The sequence below is a fragment of the Pimephales promelas genome, chromosome 6 (assembly GCF_988280905.1).
Source record: "Pimephales promelas chromosome 6, fPimPro1.hap1.1, whole genome shotgun sequence".
NCBI classification, from domain to species: domain Eukaryota; kingdom Metazoa; phylum Chordata; class Actinopteri; order Cypriniformes; family Leuciscidae; genus Pimephales; species Pimephales promelas.
The window spans coordinates 23,032,213-23,050,807 of record NC_142774.1 but is presented as its reverse complement, the minus strand read 5'-3'; the positions used below and the strand labels follow the sequence as shown (position 1 = coordinate 23,050,807).

Genomic DNA, 18,595 nt, shown 5'->3' with positions numbered 1-18,595 from the left:
AGGTCCCAGTTAATTTTTCTTATAGTGCTGCAGGCCTTTTATCCTCCACCTTTTAATACCCCAGATCAGGAACGACTGAACCTGTTATGTCCAGTTCGGGCATTAGATGCCTACGTTCACAGAGCTGCCCTGTGGCGTAACTTTGAACAATTATTTGTCTGCTTTGGGTCACTCAAGAAAGAGTCCCCTGCATCTAAACAGGTTATGAGCAAATGGATAGTCGAGGCTATATTATTAGCTTATGAAGCGGCTGAACAGCTTTCACCTATGGCTGTTCGGGCCCATTCTACTAGAAGTATGGCGGCCTCTACGGCCTTTATTCCGAGTGTTTCCCTTCTCGATTTTTGTAATGCGGCAGGATGTTCTCTCTGCATACATTTGTCAGATTTTATGACCTTGGCCTCTCCACTCCTGGGGCTAGGTTGCTTGCTTCTTAGTGTGTGCAAGGACTTCACACAGAACGGGCATTTCTCAGCATGGCGTAGTGGGTATGGGGTTCCCATCGCGTTTGACAACGCAGCTCGAAGTTCCCTTGAAAGGGAACGTCTCAGGTTACGTATGTCACCTGACGTCCTACTCTCTCATTGGATTGATTGTACAGACGCTTCACGACGCAATCACGCAGAGCGTTCCCATCGCGTTTGACAGCGCAGCTCTCGTTCCCTCTCAGGGAACCAGGGTTACATACATAACCTGAGACGTTTTCTTATAATGTTTTTTTTTTTTTATTCACCAAGCGCATTAGGACTTCCATAGAATACAGCCTGAATATAATTGCTTCCAGAAATTATTTTTGGGGGTGCTAACGGGGAGCTTTGTTGTTTCTTGGGGGCTTTCATTCTAGCCCCTCCCTAGCACCGCCCATGCATATGCCTATCCGTTAACGAGCATTTCTTCATAAATATTCAAAATTTTTATAAATGCATTATGCATTTGTGGCATTATATATGGCATTATGCATAGTAGAACTTTATGTAGGCCTACACAATTAGGAACGGATATTGGGTTCTACCCAAAGTCAAGCAACATAATAGAAATGTAAAAGTAATGAGTAACATAAAAAATTACTTTCCAAATTGGGGTAACTAAGTAAAGTAATGGATTACTTATTTTAAGAAGTAACAAGTAACACATCACACCACTTTTTAAAAGTAACTTCCCCATCACTGTTTGCAAAGCCGTGGCAGTGACAAGCGCCTCTCACTGCTCTGCTCCTCCGCTTCTGCTGCTTTCAGTTACGTCATGCTGGCTCTGAACAAAATTGCGCTGTGGAAATGCGTTGGCCTTGTACTTTTTCAAGATGGCAGAACTACATGAAAGCCTCCGTGGACCTACCAGTCCCATGTAAAGATAATAAATTCCTCGTTTGCAAGGATAAGTCAAATAATTGGCAGAGGTATTTGTACACCATTGAGGATATATTTATGAATAAAAATATTGATTCTAAATAATAAAATACATAAAGTACACATTGTCCCTTTAAGAAAACAATTAAAAGAACATTTAACATGAAATCTTACCAGTGCGATTATAGTGGCCCCAGCTCCAGCACAGGTAACAATATAAAGATGGTAGGACAAATAAAACTGCAATGAAATTTTATGAAATCCATTACTAGCATTACTATGAAAAAAGATAACTAACACAAGACACACAAAATGTCATATACTCATTTAAAATAAAATTACATTGCTGGCGAAATTTGCCTTTTTCTTTAAAAATAAACATTCCTTAAGGCGCCACACAAATGTCAAGCTTTTACACTTTACTATGAATCCTACTTTATAGTCTCTTTTTGCTGTGAAAACTTTAATGATTTTTATGAAGTAAATTTGATAAACAACTTCATGTTAAAAATGTATACTTTATCAAATGATGCAACAGGTTTCTAAGGAATGTACATTCCTCCTGTACATATACTGTATCATTTTTACATCTCTTAAAGGAGTAGTTCACTTTTAAAAAAAACTTTTGCTGATAATTTACTCACCCCCATGTCATCCAAGATGTCCATGTCTTTCTTTCTTCAGTCGAAAAAAAAAATTAAGGTTTTCCGAAGGAATCTTTTCCCGAGTCAATTAGTTCATTTCATTCGTTGAATGAACCAAATGATACGAAAAAAAAATCGTTCATTTTGATAAACGAGTTTGAACAGGAGAGTCACGAATGCACATCACAGAACAGAGAAAGGCGACCATTTGAGCTTATAAAACTTAAACTTTTTTTCTTATTTTAAAATGAGTGATCGTTTTGCTTGATAAGACCCTTATTCATTGGCTGGAATCGTTTAAAGCCCTTTGAACAGTTTGCCGTTTGCACTGAAACTGTCTTTTGGACCTTGAACCGTTTGGTTACCAGTAAAGTGCATTATATGGAGAAAAATCCTGGAATGTTTTCATCAAAAATGTCTCGGTTACGTATGATAACCATCGTTCCCTGAGTAGGAGGAGGAGTTTTCAATGAATTGGGATCACGCTAGGGAGACTAATTGCCTAGCCTGGTTCAACCAGACTCTAGTACATTTCATTTGCACATAGAGTCTGGAACTGCACCATTGAGAAACGTTTCCTTCCTTGTAGGCGGGTTCACTATTAAAGTTCAAATCTATTGGATCTGCCCAAAGTCACTCACGATCTGCCATAGCCAATCGCTAACGGTAACGGGGTGTCGTGAGTGACGTATGTCACACGCCGAAATGGCTGGAAACAACAAGTCCGAATGATCAGAGGATTATGTTTACAATAGGATTTCAGTCAACGAGCGCCGCAGGTTTTGTTAATCTAGGAACAATTATTAATTCGAAATGTATTTTTGACACGAAGGACAGTGATATATTCATTCAACGGTGGAAGCTGTGTCTAATCATTACAAATACGCAGCTGAGGTCGTTTTCTGATCTGCCGCAAATGCTGTAGCTGCTACAGTGAATGATCAGTCTTGTCTCTATCTGCAGATGTGTAATAAACAACAATTTTTCATATTACGTCTTATTGTTTCTTAATTACCTTAATTATGGTCTTCAAAGTATGTGTTTGTACACTTTTATGTGGCATTTAGTTTTTTTTAGTAAAACAAATCAACCATTGCCATCTAAAACTGAAAATTAAATATCTTCAAAGTATGGTTTTTCACATTTTTATTTATGACAATTATTTTTAAAAAATCACAACCAATTTGTATGATTTACAACATGTAAAACTGATACACCAACCTCCTGCACGAGTGCACAAAGGGGCTCAAAATGTTCAATTCATCACAAGAATCAGTAAATATACAGTTGGGAATATGAGCGACTGACATGACTCCTGAGCGGATCTTCAACAATAGTTTAGCAGCCAGGACTCGGGGCTTCCGAACACCGCGAACACCAGGCTAAACCGTCTGTCCAAAATGTCACCGTCATCGTGCACGAGCTGCCCAGCACAAACTTCCAAACTTTCTGCCTCCTTCACTTGGTCCTCAGTTGTGCAACAAGAGGTGAGACGATAACAATCCGGCTTTAAATTCTGTATATTCGGCAGTTTCTTTTCCAACAACGGACCGAATAGCTTTTCTCACGTCTTTCTCCGCTGCCATTACTGAACTCAAACTGACGCGCTTACATCAACGTCATCTTTCTCAGCCATCTTTTTTTTTTTTTTACTGAAGTAAAATGAAATTGAGCGGAAGTGCGTAGGAGGGCGCAGCCAGGCTACTAATTGCCTTCGAATGAATTAAAAACGAGCCAATGAATATTGGCAGGCGGGATTTTCAATCCGCGTCCCACCTATCAGTGCGGGTATAAAATGGAAGCAAACACACATACCTTTGCTTTACGCTGAGGAGCCGGATGGTGTCCAGTCCTTGCGAAGGTACAGCAAGCATGGCGAGGGAACGAGACGTCTCCATTCCCTACTCAAGGAACGAGGGTTACCATACGTAACCGAGACGTTCCTTTTCGTCTGGGAACTCCTACGTCACGTCGGAGGAGTTTCCAACGAATTGGGATCCCAAATAAATAGTGCTGTAGCGGCGCGTTGATGATTCGACGTCAAAATTGCGTCGACGTCATATTTTTGCGTCGACGCTTCTTTATTTATTTATTTTTTGCATGTTCCCGGTGGTACAGCTTGCCACACACACGTGGGAGACCGAAACATTGCAGAATAGAGGACGAAGGCAACTAGAAGTGAATGTGCTATCCATTAAATGAATCACACACAGTAAACAAACCCTTAAGAAAAAAAACTTTGCAATTTAGACGCGCAAACTGGGTGCCGGTGTGGTGAGACGTACAAGCTCGGGCAGATTCGGCTTGAAGTTGTACCTGGACGCGGCGCCGGGCGCGCTGTTACAAAAAAAAGCGTACACACAGCCAGCCACAGTCTTCCTGGTCTTCCGCACCCAACGCGTCATTTTTGCCGTGCGCACATTCGCGCTCGTGCGGACGTGTCGAGTATAAACAAGGCTTTACTCCGTGTCCTTAGCATGCGCTCTGATCAGTAGGTGCACAAACCTCTCCCGATTCATCTCCAGCAGTAGAAGCCTCCGATCACACCATTAACTCCGCCTCCGTTTCCCTCCTCAGCTGATATTAATATTTAAACATTCTCTCTGATTAAAAAAATGTTTGTAAAAATATTTTTATAACACGGTTTTGGCGGTTGTAGAGTTATAATGATGGTGTTCAAATACATAACATTAGACTAACGTTAGCCAGCTTATAGTATCTTGATTCAGTATGCTAGTATTTATTTGAGATTTATTTATTTTTATTAATTGAGCAGCAGAAAAAATATTCTTTATATTAGTTGTCCGATTAGTCGACTAATCGATAAAATAATCGCCCAACTAATCATTTAGTTAATAATCGTTTACCCCAGCACTACAAATAAAACGCCATGATGCTGGCCCCAGTGATGCGCGGGTCAATGTATAAACAACCCGCAACTGACCGACGTTTTCAGCTACCCGCTCGCAACTCGGACCGCAAAAAAAGTAAAAAAAAAACATTGTACCCGACCCGCTTCCTGACCGCATTTTTTTAAATGCTCATCGGAGCGTTATTGGGCCATAGACGTGTAACAACACAGCATCGCAAGAAGACGAAGGCCTACACATAACAAAGGCAAAGCCACCACTTTGGTCATCATCTTTCATTATTTCAGCAAATGTCTCCCACACTTTTACTCTTTCTATTTGTGTATTTGTGGAGCTTCCCCTCCCCAGTCTTCACCTTTTCTCTTGTCGCCTCCATCTCTCTGCAGACTGTAGTGATCATCGTAGACATGGCCGGTTCGTGAACGAATCGTTCTTTTGAACTGGTTCTTTTTAGTGAACCGGTCGAACCGGTACACTTGAACTGAATCGTTCGAAACAGTTCGCGTCTTGCGTCAGTGCTGATCCACAAGTTACTAAAGTTACTCACTTTCAGACATGCCTGACAGTCGTCTCCGAATCGAAATAAATCAATATCCTGAATTATATTTTACTCCAGTAACTCCAACAGTTCACTGAATCGAGACATGTTGGTGCCACTGTTGAGAGAAGTGATAAGCACGAGCAGCTGATACTGCGCATAGATACTGCGTATACCGAACGCACAGGGACAGCGGTTCTCGAATCACTAGTATAGAACCGAGAACTGTTTAGACTGAGCTTGTGTGTTATCTTCGTGCCAGTTATTCAGCCAATAATGTGTAGGGCTGTATATTTCATCAAAAATTGTGTCTAGTACTAAATACAAATGTTTAATTGGCATCTTTTTTCAAACGACCCGACCGACCGCGACCCGAATATCATTAAAAACATTTTTGGATGACCCGTAACTGCGGGTAACCGCGGGTGACCGTTTCGGGTGATCATTTCGGATCAACCCGCGCATCACTGGCTGGCCCCTTCCAGCGCCCAGCTAAGCTGCCCACCAAGCAGTTTCTCAGTTTCTTTCGGGCAGGAGCTATCTAGGAGGCAATCACATTGCTGTTACGCAAGACCCGCTCAGTGGATTTGGATAACACTGGGGAAACGTGCCCAGGTAGGAGGGAACGTTGCGGAGCCCCCGGCCAGCCCGAAGGGAGGCACTGATTACACATATGAACTAGCCCGTACGGTAGTAAAACATATAGGAATCCTTGAGGTAGTCCCAGCCCGTAGGGTGTGGAGCATACTCAGCAAGGCTGACAGAGAGAGTCTGTCGAGGGGAAGACAGAGATAGCCCATAGGGTAGCAAGAATGTGGAAAAATGATCACGAGGAAGTCATCGTGAAGGTCACCCAGTCTACTAGCAACTTCTTAAGAGAGGAAATAGACCTAGCGTCATGCGGTCCGCCACGCCTAATGCCGGGGTATGATGGAGAAACTCAGAAGGTTAGCCGTTTGTTGGGGAACCAAGGAGCAAAAAGCCGCATGGATCCAGCTCATAAGGTGGAATGGTGCAGCAAGCCGACAGAACCTATTCCCTCGCGCCACTGACCTTAGCGATTAAACGGGAGGAAACCGGTTCAACACGTAAGCTATAAAATCTGGCAAATCTGTTAGGTGTCGCCCAGCCCGCAGCTCTGCAGATATCTGTCAGCGAGGCACCTTGCGCCAAAGCCCAAGAGGAAGCGACACTCCTAGTCGAGTGAGCTGTCAACCTTTGTGGGCAAGGAACGTTCCTGGGATTCATAAGCCCGGACGATAGCATCCACTAGCCAGTGGGCTAACCTCTGCTTGGAGACAGCCTTCCCCTTCTGTTGGCCTCCGTAACAGATGAAGAGCTGCTCTGAGGTCCTAAAGCTTTGTGTTCTGTCCACATAACAACGAAGTGCATGTACGGGACAGAGAAAAGCCTGGGCTGGGTCTGCTTCCTCCACGGGCAGCGCTTGCAGGTTCACTACCTGATCTACAAATGGAGTGGTAGGAACCTTGGGCATATCTCGAACGTTCCGTAATGGCAATCTTATGGTCACATAACAACGTTACAAAGAGGACATAATCAAAACGTTCTCATATGGTTCTAAGTTGGTCCTATTATAACGTTCCTTATAGGACTTAAGGGGGACGTTCCGTAATGGTAATCTTATGGTCACATAACAACTTTACAAAGAGGATGTAATCAAAACGTTCTCATATGGTTCTAAGTTGGTCATATTATAACGTTCCTTATAGGACTTTAGGGGGCGTTCTGTATGGCAGTCTTATGGTCACATAACAACTCTACAAAGAGGATGGAATCAAAACGTTCTCATATGGTTCTAAGTTGGTCATATTATAACGTTCCTTATATGACTTTAGGGGGGCGATCCGTAATGGTAATCTTATGGTCACATAACAACGTTACAAAGAGGACATAATCAAAACGTTCTCATATGGGTCTAATTTGGTCCTATTATAACATTCCTTATAGGACTTAAGGGGGATTTTCCGTAATGGTAATCTTATGGTCACATACCAACGTTACAAAGAGGATGTAATCAAAACGTTCTCATGTGGGTCTAAGTCGTCATATTATAACATTCCTTATATGACTTTAGGGGGACGTTCTGTAATGGCAATCTTATGGTCACATAACAATGTTACAAAGAGGATGTAATCAAAACGTTCTCATATGGTTCTAAGTCGGTCATATTATAACGTTCCTTATAGGACTTTAGGGGGCGTTCCGTAATGGCAGTCTTATGGTCACATAACAACGTTACAAAGAGCATGGAATCAAAACGTTCTCATATGGTTCTAAGTTGGTCATATTATAACGTTCTTTATATGACTTTAGGGGGATGTTCCGTAATGGTAATCTTATGGTCACATAACAGAGGATGTAATCAAAACGTTCTCATATGGGTCTAAGTCGGTCATATTATAACATTCCTTATATGATTTTAGGGGGACGTTCCGTAATGGCAATCTTATGGTCACATAACAACGTTACAAAGAGGATGTAATCAAAACTTTCTCATATGGGTCTAAGTTGGTCATACAATGACGTTCTTTATGTGACTTTAGGGGGACGTTCCATGTTGGTTATTTTATGGTCACATAGCATAAAAGGGGGTGAACCTGCTAGTGTTGCGGAGTGGGCATGTAATTTAGCAATCAAAAAGCATATCTAATTAATTGAAATCATATATTATGAACATTTAAGGAAACAAAATATATGTTTGAAAAAAATTCCACACTAATTCTGTGTTGTGTTTTTGCTGGTAATAAAATTTTTTCATTTATCATAAACTTTTTGTAAAATAACATGCTGCACAATGATCTTTACTGTTAAAATTAAAACATTGATTATACCTTAAATTCAGTTTTGTTAAAAAACAAAAATCATGATTTATTTGGATTAGTGTTAGTGTATTATTACATTAGGACATATCTAAATTCTACTACAACAGTAATATACTGTATTTCTGTCAAGTTAAACCGAACTTTTATTTTGACGGGTTGCCGCGAAGACCTTTTGAGTTTCTGTGTGTTTATGTCATGATGATAGTTTCTCAAATGAAGCAGTAAAATGATCACAAAGTGACTTTCAGAGTGGATCTAGAGCCTGGAGAGGAAGTTCATACATTTGTCTTCATATAGGCAAAAAAACAGCGCAAGCGATGCAAACAATGGTAAGGGAAACACTGTTCGTTTCAGAGTGTGGTTGGCTAAGACTTGGCTAAGACTTGACCTGATGAGGACTGCAGCTACCAACACCTTGTGTTTCTCAAAAAAAGAATCTTGCTGAACGTTACCAGGCGACGTCCTTGACACCAGCAGGACGTTCTCAGAATGTTTTGGAAACATTGGATTTCTGAATTAAATATTGTCCCCTAAACGTTCCCAGAACATCCTGAATGTTCCCTAAAGGTCCTCCAAATAACGTCCCCAAACCCTTTAAAGAACTCCACATCATGACTGTCTGGGAACGTTGTGGGAACGTTACCATGCAACGTCCTTGACACCAGTGGAGACGTTCTCAGAACATTCTGGGAACGTAAAATTTCTAGCTGGGTAGGCCCTCTAGAACCTCTGCGTCCGGGACCAGATATGAAGTCTCCACAGATCTGGACGCAGGTGCCATAGAGTGCCCCGTCTCTGAGAAAGCAGGTCCTTCCTCAGAGGAATGGGCCAAGGAGGTGCTATCGCGAGGAGCATGAGTTCCGGGAACCAGGTCCGGTTGGGCGCAACTAGCAAGACCTGCTCCTCCCTGACATTGCACTATGTCTGTGCGAGAAGGCTCACTGGGGGAAACGCATACTTGCGCAGGCCCTGGGGCCAGCTGTTTGCCAGTGCATCCGTGCCAAGGGACCCTCCGGTCAGGGAATAAAACAACTGGCAATAGGTCGTGTCCGGAGAGGCAAACAGATCTATCTGAGCGGCTCTGAGGACTTGCCATATCAGCTGGACCGCCTGGGGTTGGAGGGACCATTCTCCTGGAAGGGACGGTTGCCGTGAGAGCTCGTCTGCTACACGGTTGAGTGCACCCAGGATGTGAACAGCATGAAGCGACCTCAGAAACTTCTGACTCCATAGGAGGAGATGGCGGGCAAGTCGCGACATACGGCGGGAGCGTAGACCACTTTGATGATTGATGTACGCAACGGCCGCAGTGCTGTCCGAACGGACCTGTACATGCTTGTGACGAAGCAACCCTTTGAAGCGGCACAAGGCTAATCGTACTGCTTGCAACTCCAGGCAGTTGATGTGCCAATGCAGCTGAGGCCCTGTCCACAGACCTGAGACTGCATGCCCGTTGTACGTGGCACCCCATCCGATGGCTGAGGCATCCGTGGAGACTACAGCATGCCTGGACACCTGGACTAGAGGCACTCCGGCCCGTAGAAACGCAGGGTCCGACCAAGGGACGAAGGTTTGGCGACAGTGCGGGGTAACTTTGACCCAGAACGTGCCGCTCTTCCACGCCCATCTTAGGACTCGATCGTGAAGTCCCGGTTGGCCTGAAGCCCCCAATGGCTGAGGTGCCGGAGCACCAGGTCCCTGTGATCACACAACAGATCTCGTGAGTGAGCCATTATCAGCCAGTCGTCGAGATAGTTGAGAATCTGAATGCCATGTTCTCTCATGGGAACAATGGCCACCTCCACGACCTTCGTAAAGATGCGGGGCGACAGGGCCAGTGTCGAGGCAGAATCGAGACATGAAAGTATGCATGCTTCAGGTCGATCGCTGCAAACCAATCCTGGGGACGGATGCACTCGAAGATGTGCTTCTGCGTTGCTACGCTATCGAGAGTGGTGAGGGAGTAGGAGGGAGTCAACCTCAGTCTAGCTGCCAGGCGGTTCGACCAAGATTTCGTCACCTTCTCATGCACCTTTGGGAAGAAAGGAACCGGCGCGGTGCGCTGAGTACCAGCACGGGCCGCCCCGAGATACCAATCATCAACCCGAGACGGTTCGGGACGTGGTGGAGGGTTCCACACGAGCCTGACCTTCTCGGCCGCCCGGGCGAGCATAAGTGTCATCTCCGGGTCAGGCTCGGAGAACACTACCACACCCGAAGGGGGCAGTGCAGCCGAGTCATCATCCCCAGATCGCAACTCATCTCCCTCCGATGCTGCGATCGACATCTGGTCATCCGGAGGGGCCCCGAAGTAAACGACTGGAGCCACATGGTATGACCTAGTACACTCCTCCAAAGACCCCAGTGGCATGGCTGAAGAGGAGTGGGATGTCCGAGGGGGTCTTTCACCCGGAAGATCATTCCTCACTGTAACCTTCAGACTACCAATGAGGTTCTTCCCGAAACAGCAGACTCGTTGAGCGTGAAGATATCAAACTAATCTTTGTAGCTCATCACTCAGAGGACACTAAGTTCGGCTCCGAAGCTAAAAGCAAAGGTATGTGTGTTTATGTGTGTTAGAAACATTGCTAAGCTACGTAACATGCTATCTATTTCTGATGCAGAAAAATTAGTTCACGCATTCATGACCTCGAGACTAGATTACTGTAATGCTTTATTAGCTGGTTGTCCTGCATCCTCAATAAACAAGCTACAGTTAGTACAAAATGCAGCTGCTAGAGTTCTTACTAGGTCAAGAAAATATGATCATATAACACCGATTTTATCATCTCTACACTGGTTACCTATTAAGTTCCGCATCAACTACAAAATACTACTACTGACCTATAAAGCCCTAAATGGTTTAGCACCTATGTACTTAACGGACCTTCTTTCGCCCTACAATCCACCGCGTTCCTTAAGATCACTAAATTCAAGGCTTCTGGTCATTCCTAGGATATTGAAGTCCAGTAAAGGAGGGAGGGCGTTCTCGCATTTAGCTCCAAAACTCTGGAATGGCCTTCCCGATACGGTCCGAGCCTCTGACTCGCTGACACAGTTCAAAACTAGATTAAAGACGCATCTCTTTAGTCAAGCATTCACATAATGCTTACCTTCTAGTCCTCTGTTATGCCATACGGAACCGTTTGCCACTGAAACTGCTTAACGCACCAGTGGGGCTCGACAGCCTCTTAGACAAACGGGTCGGCGCGTATGGTTGGGTTGCGGAGAGTTCGGGTTACGGAGAGTTTGTGAGTTATAACGGAAATTATTATGAACATCAGCTATGCTAATTATTTCCCATCTGCCTTTCTGCTGTTATCTCGGGACGCTTGTCCCGAGAAAAATGGCGTTCGTCAGGTCCAGTTTTGTGTCCAGCCTCTCACGGGGATTTCGGATGCCCCAACGCCTGTGATGAGACGACTCAACGCCTGTGATGAGACGACTCAACACCTGCGATATGTTATGGCGCCGTTTGATTCATAAACAATATTTATATTTAATATTTATATTTAAACAATATGAATGTAAGCCAGAGGAGAACTGGCCCCCGACTGAGCCTGGGTTCTCCCAAGGTTTTTTCTCCATCCAATCTGATGGAGTTTGGTTCCTTGCCACTGTCGCCTTGCTTTTGGCTTGCTTTGAGCTTGCTCAGTTGGGGTTATTTATTTAGTGTTTAGCAATGTTGTTGATCTGTGTTGTGCTACTTACATGTTATCACTGTGAAGCTGCTTTGATACAATCTGTATTGTGAAAAGCGCTATATAAATAAATGTGACTTGACTTGACTTGACTTGTTTGCTTCCGTTTTATACCCGCATTGATAGGCGGGACGTGGATTGCAAATTCCACATGTCAATATTCATTGGCTCATTTTTAATTCACTCGAAGGCAATTAGTCTCCCTAGCGTGATCCCAATTAGTTGGAAACTCCTCCGACGAGACGTATGAATTCCCAGACGAAAGAGAACCTTAATTTCTTTTCGACTGAAGAAAGAACGACATGGATATCTTGGATGACATGGGGGTGAGTAAATTATCAGCAAAAGTTTTTTTCTAAAAAGTGAACTACTCCTTTAAACATTTTTGTATTGTATCGTATTATATGTTTTGGCCCAACAATAAAAATGACAGAGCTTTGATCTTAAAACTAAGCATTTAAATATCATCTTAATAAGACATATTGGGAGAAATTAGAGCTGCACAATTCTGGATAAACTGAGAATCACATTTTTTTTGTTTCAAACAGAGATCACGATTCTACTGAACAGACAATTAAACAAAAAAAAAACATGTAATTTACTAGAGGTTCTGACAAAATTTTAATTGCTGCAGTCTATTTAGACTGTTGAATTAATCTGAATGAATTATTTATTCATTTTTAATTTGAATTTGAATGAATGATTCAATGACTCACTCATAAATACTTCACTTGTTTCATTACTGAACATCACAGTTTTCAGAGTTTTTGAACAAATCTCTTGAATGAATTATTCAATGACAAATACATTTGTTTAGAAGTCCTGTAACAATGTAATCTATACAACTGCTGAAGCGTCAAATTACTTTCAAAAGGTGATTTTCTGTATTTTTATCAGTGTTTATCCTAGTACTTTTGTGATACTAAAAATATTTATAACACAGAAATAATACTGTGTTGTTGAAAAGAAAAAAGGAGAAACATCCTGGAATGTTTTCCTCAAAAACCTTGATTTTTTTAAATGAAGAAAGAAAGACATGAATATCTTGGATGATGTTGCGGTGAATAAATTATCAGGACATTTTCACTAATCCTTTAATAGAGACAGGCATAATCATTGTCATTTAGGAATGAGATTATGATTTTTTTAATGATGAATCTTGCAGCTCTAGGATATAAAAAGTAGTGACAATTGATATTTACATGCATTTTATGTCGGTAGTCTGCTATACTGTTATAAAAATGTACTGTTATTTATTTAGGCCTTTATTACAATCAATCAGAATGCCATCTTATTTTTTGGCGATAGCCTACAGTATAAATAACAGAAACTGCATGTTTTTTCTGACTATTATTTCATGTCAAGCTTCAAAGGGTAACTTCCTTCCAGTACATATGATGATCTTCAGGGATAAATGAGTTAAACCTTCACCTCACTAGTATTGCAGATGTCGCTTAGTGTGGACCCACAGGCTTTACCAGGACTTGCGTTCCATGGAATGATTCCTGAAAATGTTTACATTTATTAGATACATTCATCTAAAAAGTGGTTATATAGTTACTAAACGAATGGTTATATAGTTTGCCACTGGTTGGGCTTTCAGTAAATGCCAGGGAAGGAAATGGCTAATTGTATTTATAAAAGGAAGTGTAAACTAGTTAATATTCTGTTAAAATCAAATCTTACATTGTAAATTGATGTTGATTTTGCAAATCAATATGACCAAGAATTATCTAATGATTCAATCTCAATCTTTTTTTTTTTTTTACCATACTGCCGCACATCGACACAGATGTTGTCCACAGAGGTGAGATTGGCAATGGGGGACTTCATGGCACCACACGTGGTCCACATGTTATAAAAGAGGAAAACAGGCACCGCAGAGAAGCCAAAGATGCCTAGCCATCCCAAACCCAGAATGTAGGTGAGGAACACAAACTTCAAAAAAGAAAGAAGAAAAAAGGTTGTTGCAGTTAGACTCGCATGCTAAATATCCACTCAATAATATCGTAATGACTAGAATAATCTCATAGTTTTAATCCTGTTTAAATCCTGCAGTGTATACAGCATGAACGTGACCCAGAATGATGACCTATTTACCGCTGAATCACCTTGGATCTGTCGCAACTAGATTATCACAATCACTCATGCGAATATACACACATGATTCCCAGCTTAAAAAACATCACAAGAGTACACATACAGTACATACAAAGACACATCCATACATGGCCTGAAGGCTCTAGCTTTACTTAATAAAAAAAGTTTCCCTTCATCTCAGTGGAATATGATTTTGTGACTTTTCATACATTATCAATCACACACAAAAAACTGGGCTTGATTCGGTTGTTCTGAAGGTATGTAAAAAAATGTTTACACTTCTGGTCTTTAGGGTCAATGACCCCACATTGAAATGAATGGGAAATGTGAAAAAAACAAAAACTAAATATATTTTCTTTATGTGTCAAAAAAACAACAACAACAAAAAAAAAAAAAGAAATCCGGCATAATAATGAAAATTTTTACATAGGAAGTGAAGGCCTAGTACTAGAGCATGAAAGCAATGTATCATAAAAAAATAACATTTCATATGCAAGCTAATGGTGTAGTTGAGGATTTGTGTGGTATATGGATTCAAAAGTACTTTATATCTCCAAAAACACAGCATTAATGAATAGATGAAAAGTAAAAAAAAAAAAAAATGATATTATTTGTATGATTAAAAATTTAGATTCTTTGTACAATTACTCAATCAATTGTTGGGGTCGTATAGACCCCGAAGCCCAAAAGTGTAAACAGGAAACGAAGACCAAAGATGAATCCCACTGGACATCTGCAGCAATTATAGGAATTAGGGTACACTGCACTGATCGTGCCAGGTCTGTCCTCAAGAGTTAATGTTTATGGAGGGGGGTAAATGAATTTGAATGAGCTCGTTAATGTGATAGTGTGATATTGTGGCAGCCTTGTATTGAATCTGAATCTGGCAGTATTGTATTTCATTGGTTGGGTCTATATCACAGCAGTTCGGAAATTAATTGTCTGGTGAACTAAAAGGTTAATGCTCTATCAAGTGGTGTTGGTTATGTTATGCAAACATCAAAATGTATTAGTTTATAAACCATGCACTATGGCAAAAGTGTTTGGAGGTCTTAACATAGTATTGTCCAAGGAACGCTGGAAACTGAATCTCAATTGTATGCATACGTCTTTGGAGTTTTGCAGAAATCTAGGTACAGGCATTTTCTGCTGTGCCTTGTTTTGTATGTCCATGCTTGTATGTGCATGCTGGCATTACCATGGCACTGATGCAGCGTCCACACACAGTCGTCTTGAACTCGCTGTGCATCTCTTTGACAGCACTGGTGGTGTAGAAGCCCTCAGCCAACAGGATAATGCCATACAGGAAGAAGAAGCAGGCGATTCCATAGATGATATACTGCAAAATCTGAACCCTTCATAACAAAGGAAATTTCTCTATATATTGAATGTGTTAATGTGAGAGGTGGGCAACAATCCCTCAAAATTGTCAAATATTTATACGGAGAAACAGAGATTATTCAATTTCAACTCTTTAGTTCTAACTCGAATACACGAAAACAGATCAGTTTAGATTGAACGATACCAAAACATAAAAGCATGGTTTATTTAAGATCACATTTGCCTGAGTTCCTGCTTTGTATTGCTTTGTAACAATTGCAGATTTTAGGTACTGTGTTTACTGCACACTAACACTGTGCATGTGCACAGGAAGTCAAAGGCCATTTTCTCCCAGTAAAGTTCAAGTTGACATGATGGTACAGAAAGTCATAGCTGTCAACATTGAACATTGAAAATAAGGGAGTTTTCCCGGAATCCATCCCCAAAATAAGGGATTTTTTTTTACACGATTCTTACCCACAAACTTTAAAAATAAAGCACTAATCCTTAAAAGTATAAGAGTTAATAACTAGCCTAGAAACTAGTGTCATTTAAACAAAAAAAACCTACATTTGGATTAGCGGTGTACGTGTTGCTCTTGCCTTTAAGACAACAATTTCAACTGTTATCACATCTTCCAAAACCCACAAAATAGGGAAGTGGGCTGTCTGTTTATTTCAATTACATTTATACATTTTGTGTAGTTTTAAAGAGCCTATATTTAGCCTGGTGGTGGACCGTCACTCAGAAGACACACTCTGTTGTTATTGTAGCCTATCCCATCTTTATATCCTCCCAGAACGTTTTTTTCCAAAAGTTTTTTCTTCTTTTTCGTGTAATCACATTGTTAAGAGCATAAGAAACAAATAATAATAATAAAAAAAGATATTTTATTCATATGTTATATGACATTAAATTATATATAGGCAAAACTAATGGCAATATAAATCGATTATTATAATTATTATTTGTTTAAATTACATTGATATCTGAATTTATGTAAAAACTTTCAAACATCAAAATGTAAAATGTAGGCTATTCAAGTACAAAATGACATATAAACATCGTTTCCTAATTTTTATTTATTTATTTATTTTTGCCTGGAAACGCTTTCAACACGCTTGCGTGTCACGTGAAAAAATAAGCGTCAGTTCTATTTCTAGCATGCATGCGTTCCCTTTCGTAGTCACTCCGAGTTACGTCAGGAGTGACGGAGAATGGGGGTTTTCTCATAGAAAGCCAATCCTCTTCGAGTATTTAATAACGAGCCAATGGCATGAAAATGCCTTGGGGCTGCGGAATTTGCATAGCGTAACTTCGCCCCACCCCGTGGGTATAAAAGGAGGAAGTGAACGCAACCGCAGTATGTTTTCGCAGAGATTTCTTCACTCCCAAAGCCAGTTTCACTGAGTACAACTCTTCGAGCGTCCTCTTCAGTGTTGGTGTGATGGCAGTACCCAGCGAGATTCTGCATTGCCTGCGATCTGAGCAGTGGTCTGTCAGACTGTGCGTTTCTCCCTGGACGCCTCAGCGCTGAAAGAGTGAATTTCCTCCTCTCCATTGAAAGAGCTGCACGTGGCACGTCTTTTTAAAGACAGTTCGCCCGTGTTTTCCTGGGTGCGGTCGATTCATGTCATCTTCTGATGGTCACGATCGCTGCTCATGTGTGTCTGGGCATTCTGCATGCAGTAGCAGCGTTCGTGGATGACTCATGTTCCTTCTGAATAAGGGGAACATGATCATCTCTACACTGTGATCTAGACTCAATGATCTGATAAAAGTGAGAGTCCCCGTGTCCGCTACTCGTTCTGCTTCTTCTTAATAGAAGCTCTTCGACTCGCGGGTAGGGTGATTTGACGGTGACTGTGTGAAACAGACCCCCGACGCTAGCTCCTCGGGCCACACCCACCGCTCCAGTGTCAGAGCCAGCGAGCGCCGGATTGCGGCAGGCGCATGCCTCTTCGCAGGTACCGTCTGTTTCGTTCGGCGCTCCAGAGGATGATCCGATGTCGATCGCAGCATCACAAGGCGGGCTTGATTCCTCGGGAAGTGAGGATGCGGCTGCGTTGCCTCCCTCGGGAGCGTCAGCGTCGCCGTGTCTGATCCCGAGATGACGGCCATGCTATCTCGGGCCACCGTGAGCATCGGGTGGGAGTGGAACTCCGCCCTGTGGAACTCTCGCGGTTGGTTTATTAGGGTTCAGTTAAGGGTGAAGAAGGAGACAGGGTCGGCGAATAGAGGAGCTTGTGTGTTTTTATTTTTGTATCTCTTTCCACGGCGCCTCAGCACTCTTCACATAAAACTCAGAAATAAAACAAACACTAAATCATAAACTCTTTCCCGCTGTACACAGGTTTTTTTTTTCAGGTTTCCCGGGCTCAGACTCGTCCCGCTGATCACAGCCACACACAAGCTCCCAGTTCTCTCTCCTCCTCTCTCCCAGTCTGCGGCTTTTACGGTCTCCCCACTCCAATCACTGCAAATAGACACAGCTGTTCATCATTTGCACTTGACCAACTTACTCTCCGCGCAGCTCATTGACTCGTCTCTCACTACAGACGCCGCGAAAACCACGCCCCCCTACCACATACCCCTACCGCCCGACTCAGGCCGGGGAACCGTCCGGCTTGCAGCCCCCCCCCCCCTCCTCCTGGAGAGTAAGTCGGCCACCGCCATCTGCGTCCCCGGCCTGTGGACCACCTGAAACTTAAAAGATTGTAACGCCAAATACCACCGGGTGATCCGCGCGTTGGTATCTTTCATGCGGTGGAGCCATTGGAGGGGCGCGTGGTCCGAACACAGGGTGAACTCCCGGCCCAGGAGGTAGTAGCGGAGGGTGAGGACAGCCCACCGGATGGCCAAACACTCCTTCTCAATGGTGCTGTACATCGTCTCTCTCTTCGAAAGCTTCTGACTGATGTACAGCACCGGCCGTTCTCCCCCCCCCCACCTCCTGGGACAGGACCGCGCCCAAACCCCTGTCCGACGCGTCCGTCTGTAGGATGAAAGGGAGAGAAAAGTCAGGAGCATGCAAAAGCGGGCCGCCACACAGAGCAGCCTTTATCTGGGTAAAAGCCCGCTGGCATTGCTCCGTCCACTGAACCGTATCTGGAGCGCCCTTTTTAGTTAGGTCAGTCAGCGGGCTAGCGAGGTCCGAATAGTTAGGTACAAACCGTCTATAATATCCCGCCAGCCCCAGGAACTGCCTAACCTCCTTTTTGGTCTTCGGACTT

At 42.7% G+C, this 18,595-nt stretch overlaps 1 protein-coding gene across 2 annotated transcripts in view; it reads right to left on the bottom strand.

Moving 5' to 3' along the window:
• gpm6ba (glycoprotein M6Ba) overlaps nucleotides 1–18,595 on the bottom strand; it is a 141,710-nt gene that overhangs the window by 15,163 nt on the left and 107,952 nt on the right. For both annotated transcript variants that reach the window (XM_039695069.2, XM_039695060.2), the window contains exons 3-6: nucleotides 15,241–15,397; nucleotides 13,712–13,880; nucleotides 13,374–13,447; nucleotides 1,521–1,586 (exon numbers count right to left, since the gene is read on the bottom strand). In XM_039695069.2, coding sequence (XP_039551003.1) covers nucleotides 1,521–1,586; nucleotides 13,374–13,447; nucleotides 13,712–13,880; nucleotides 15,241–15,397 — 466 coding nt within the window. The remainder of the gene's footprint in view (nucleotides 1–1,520; nucleotides 1,587–13,373; nucleotides 13,448–13,711; nucleotides 13,881–15,240; nucleotides 15,398–18,595) is intronic.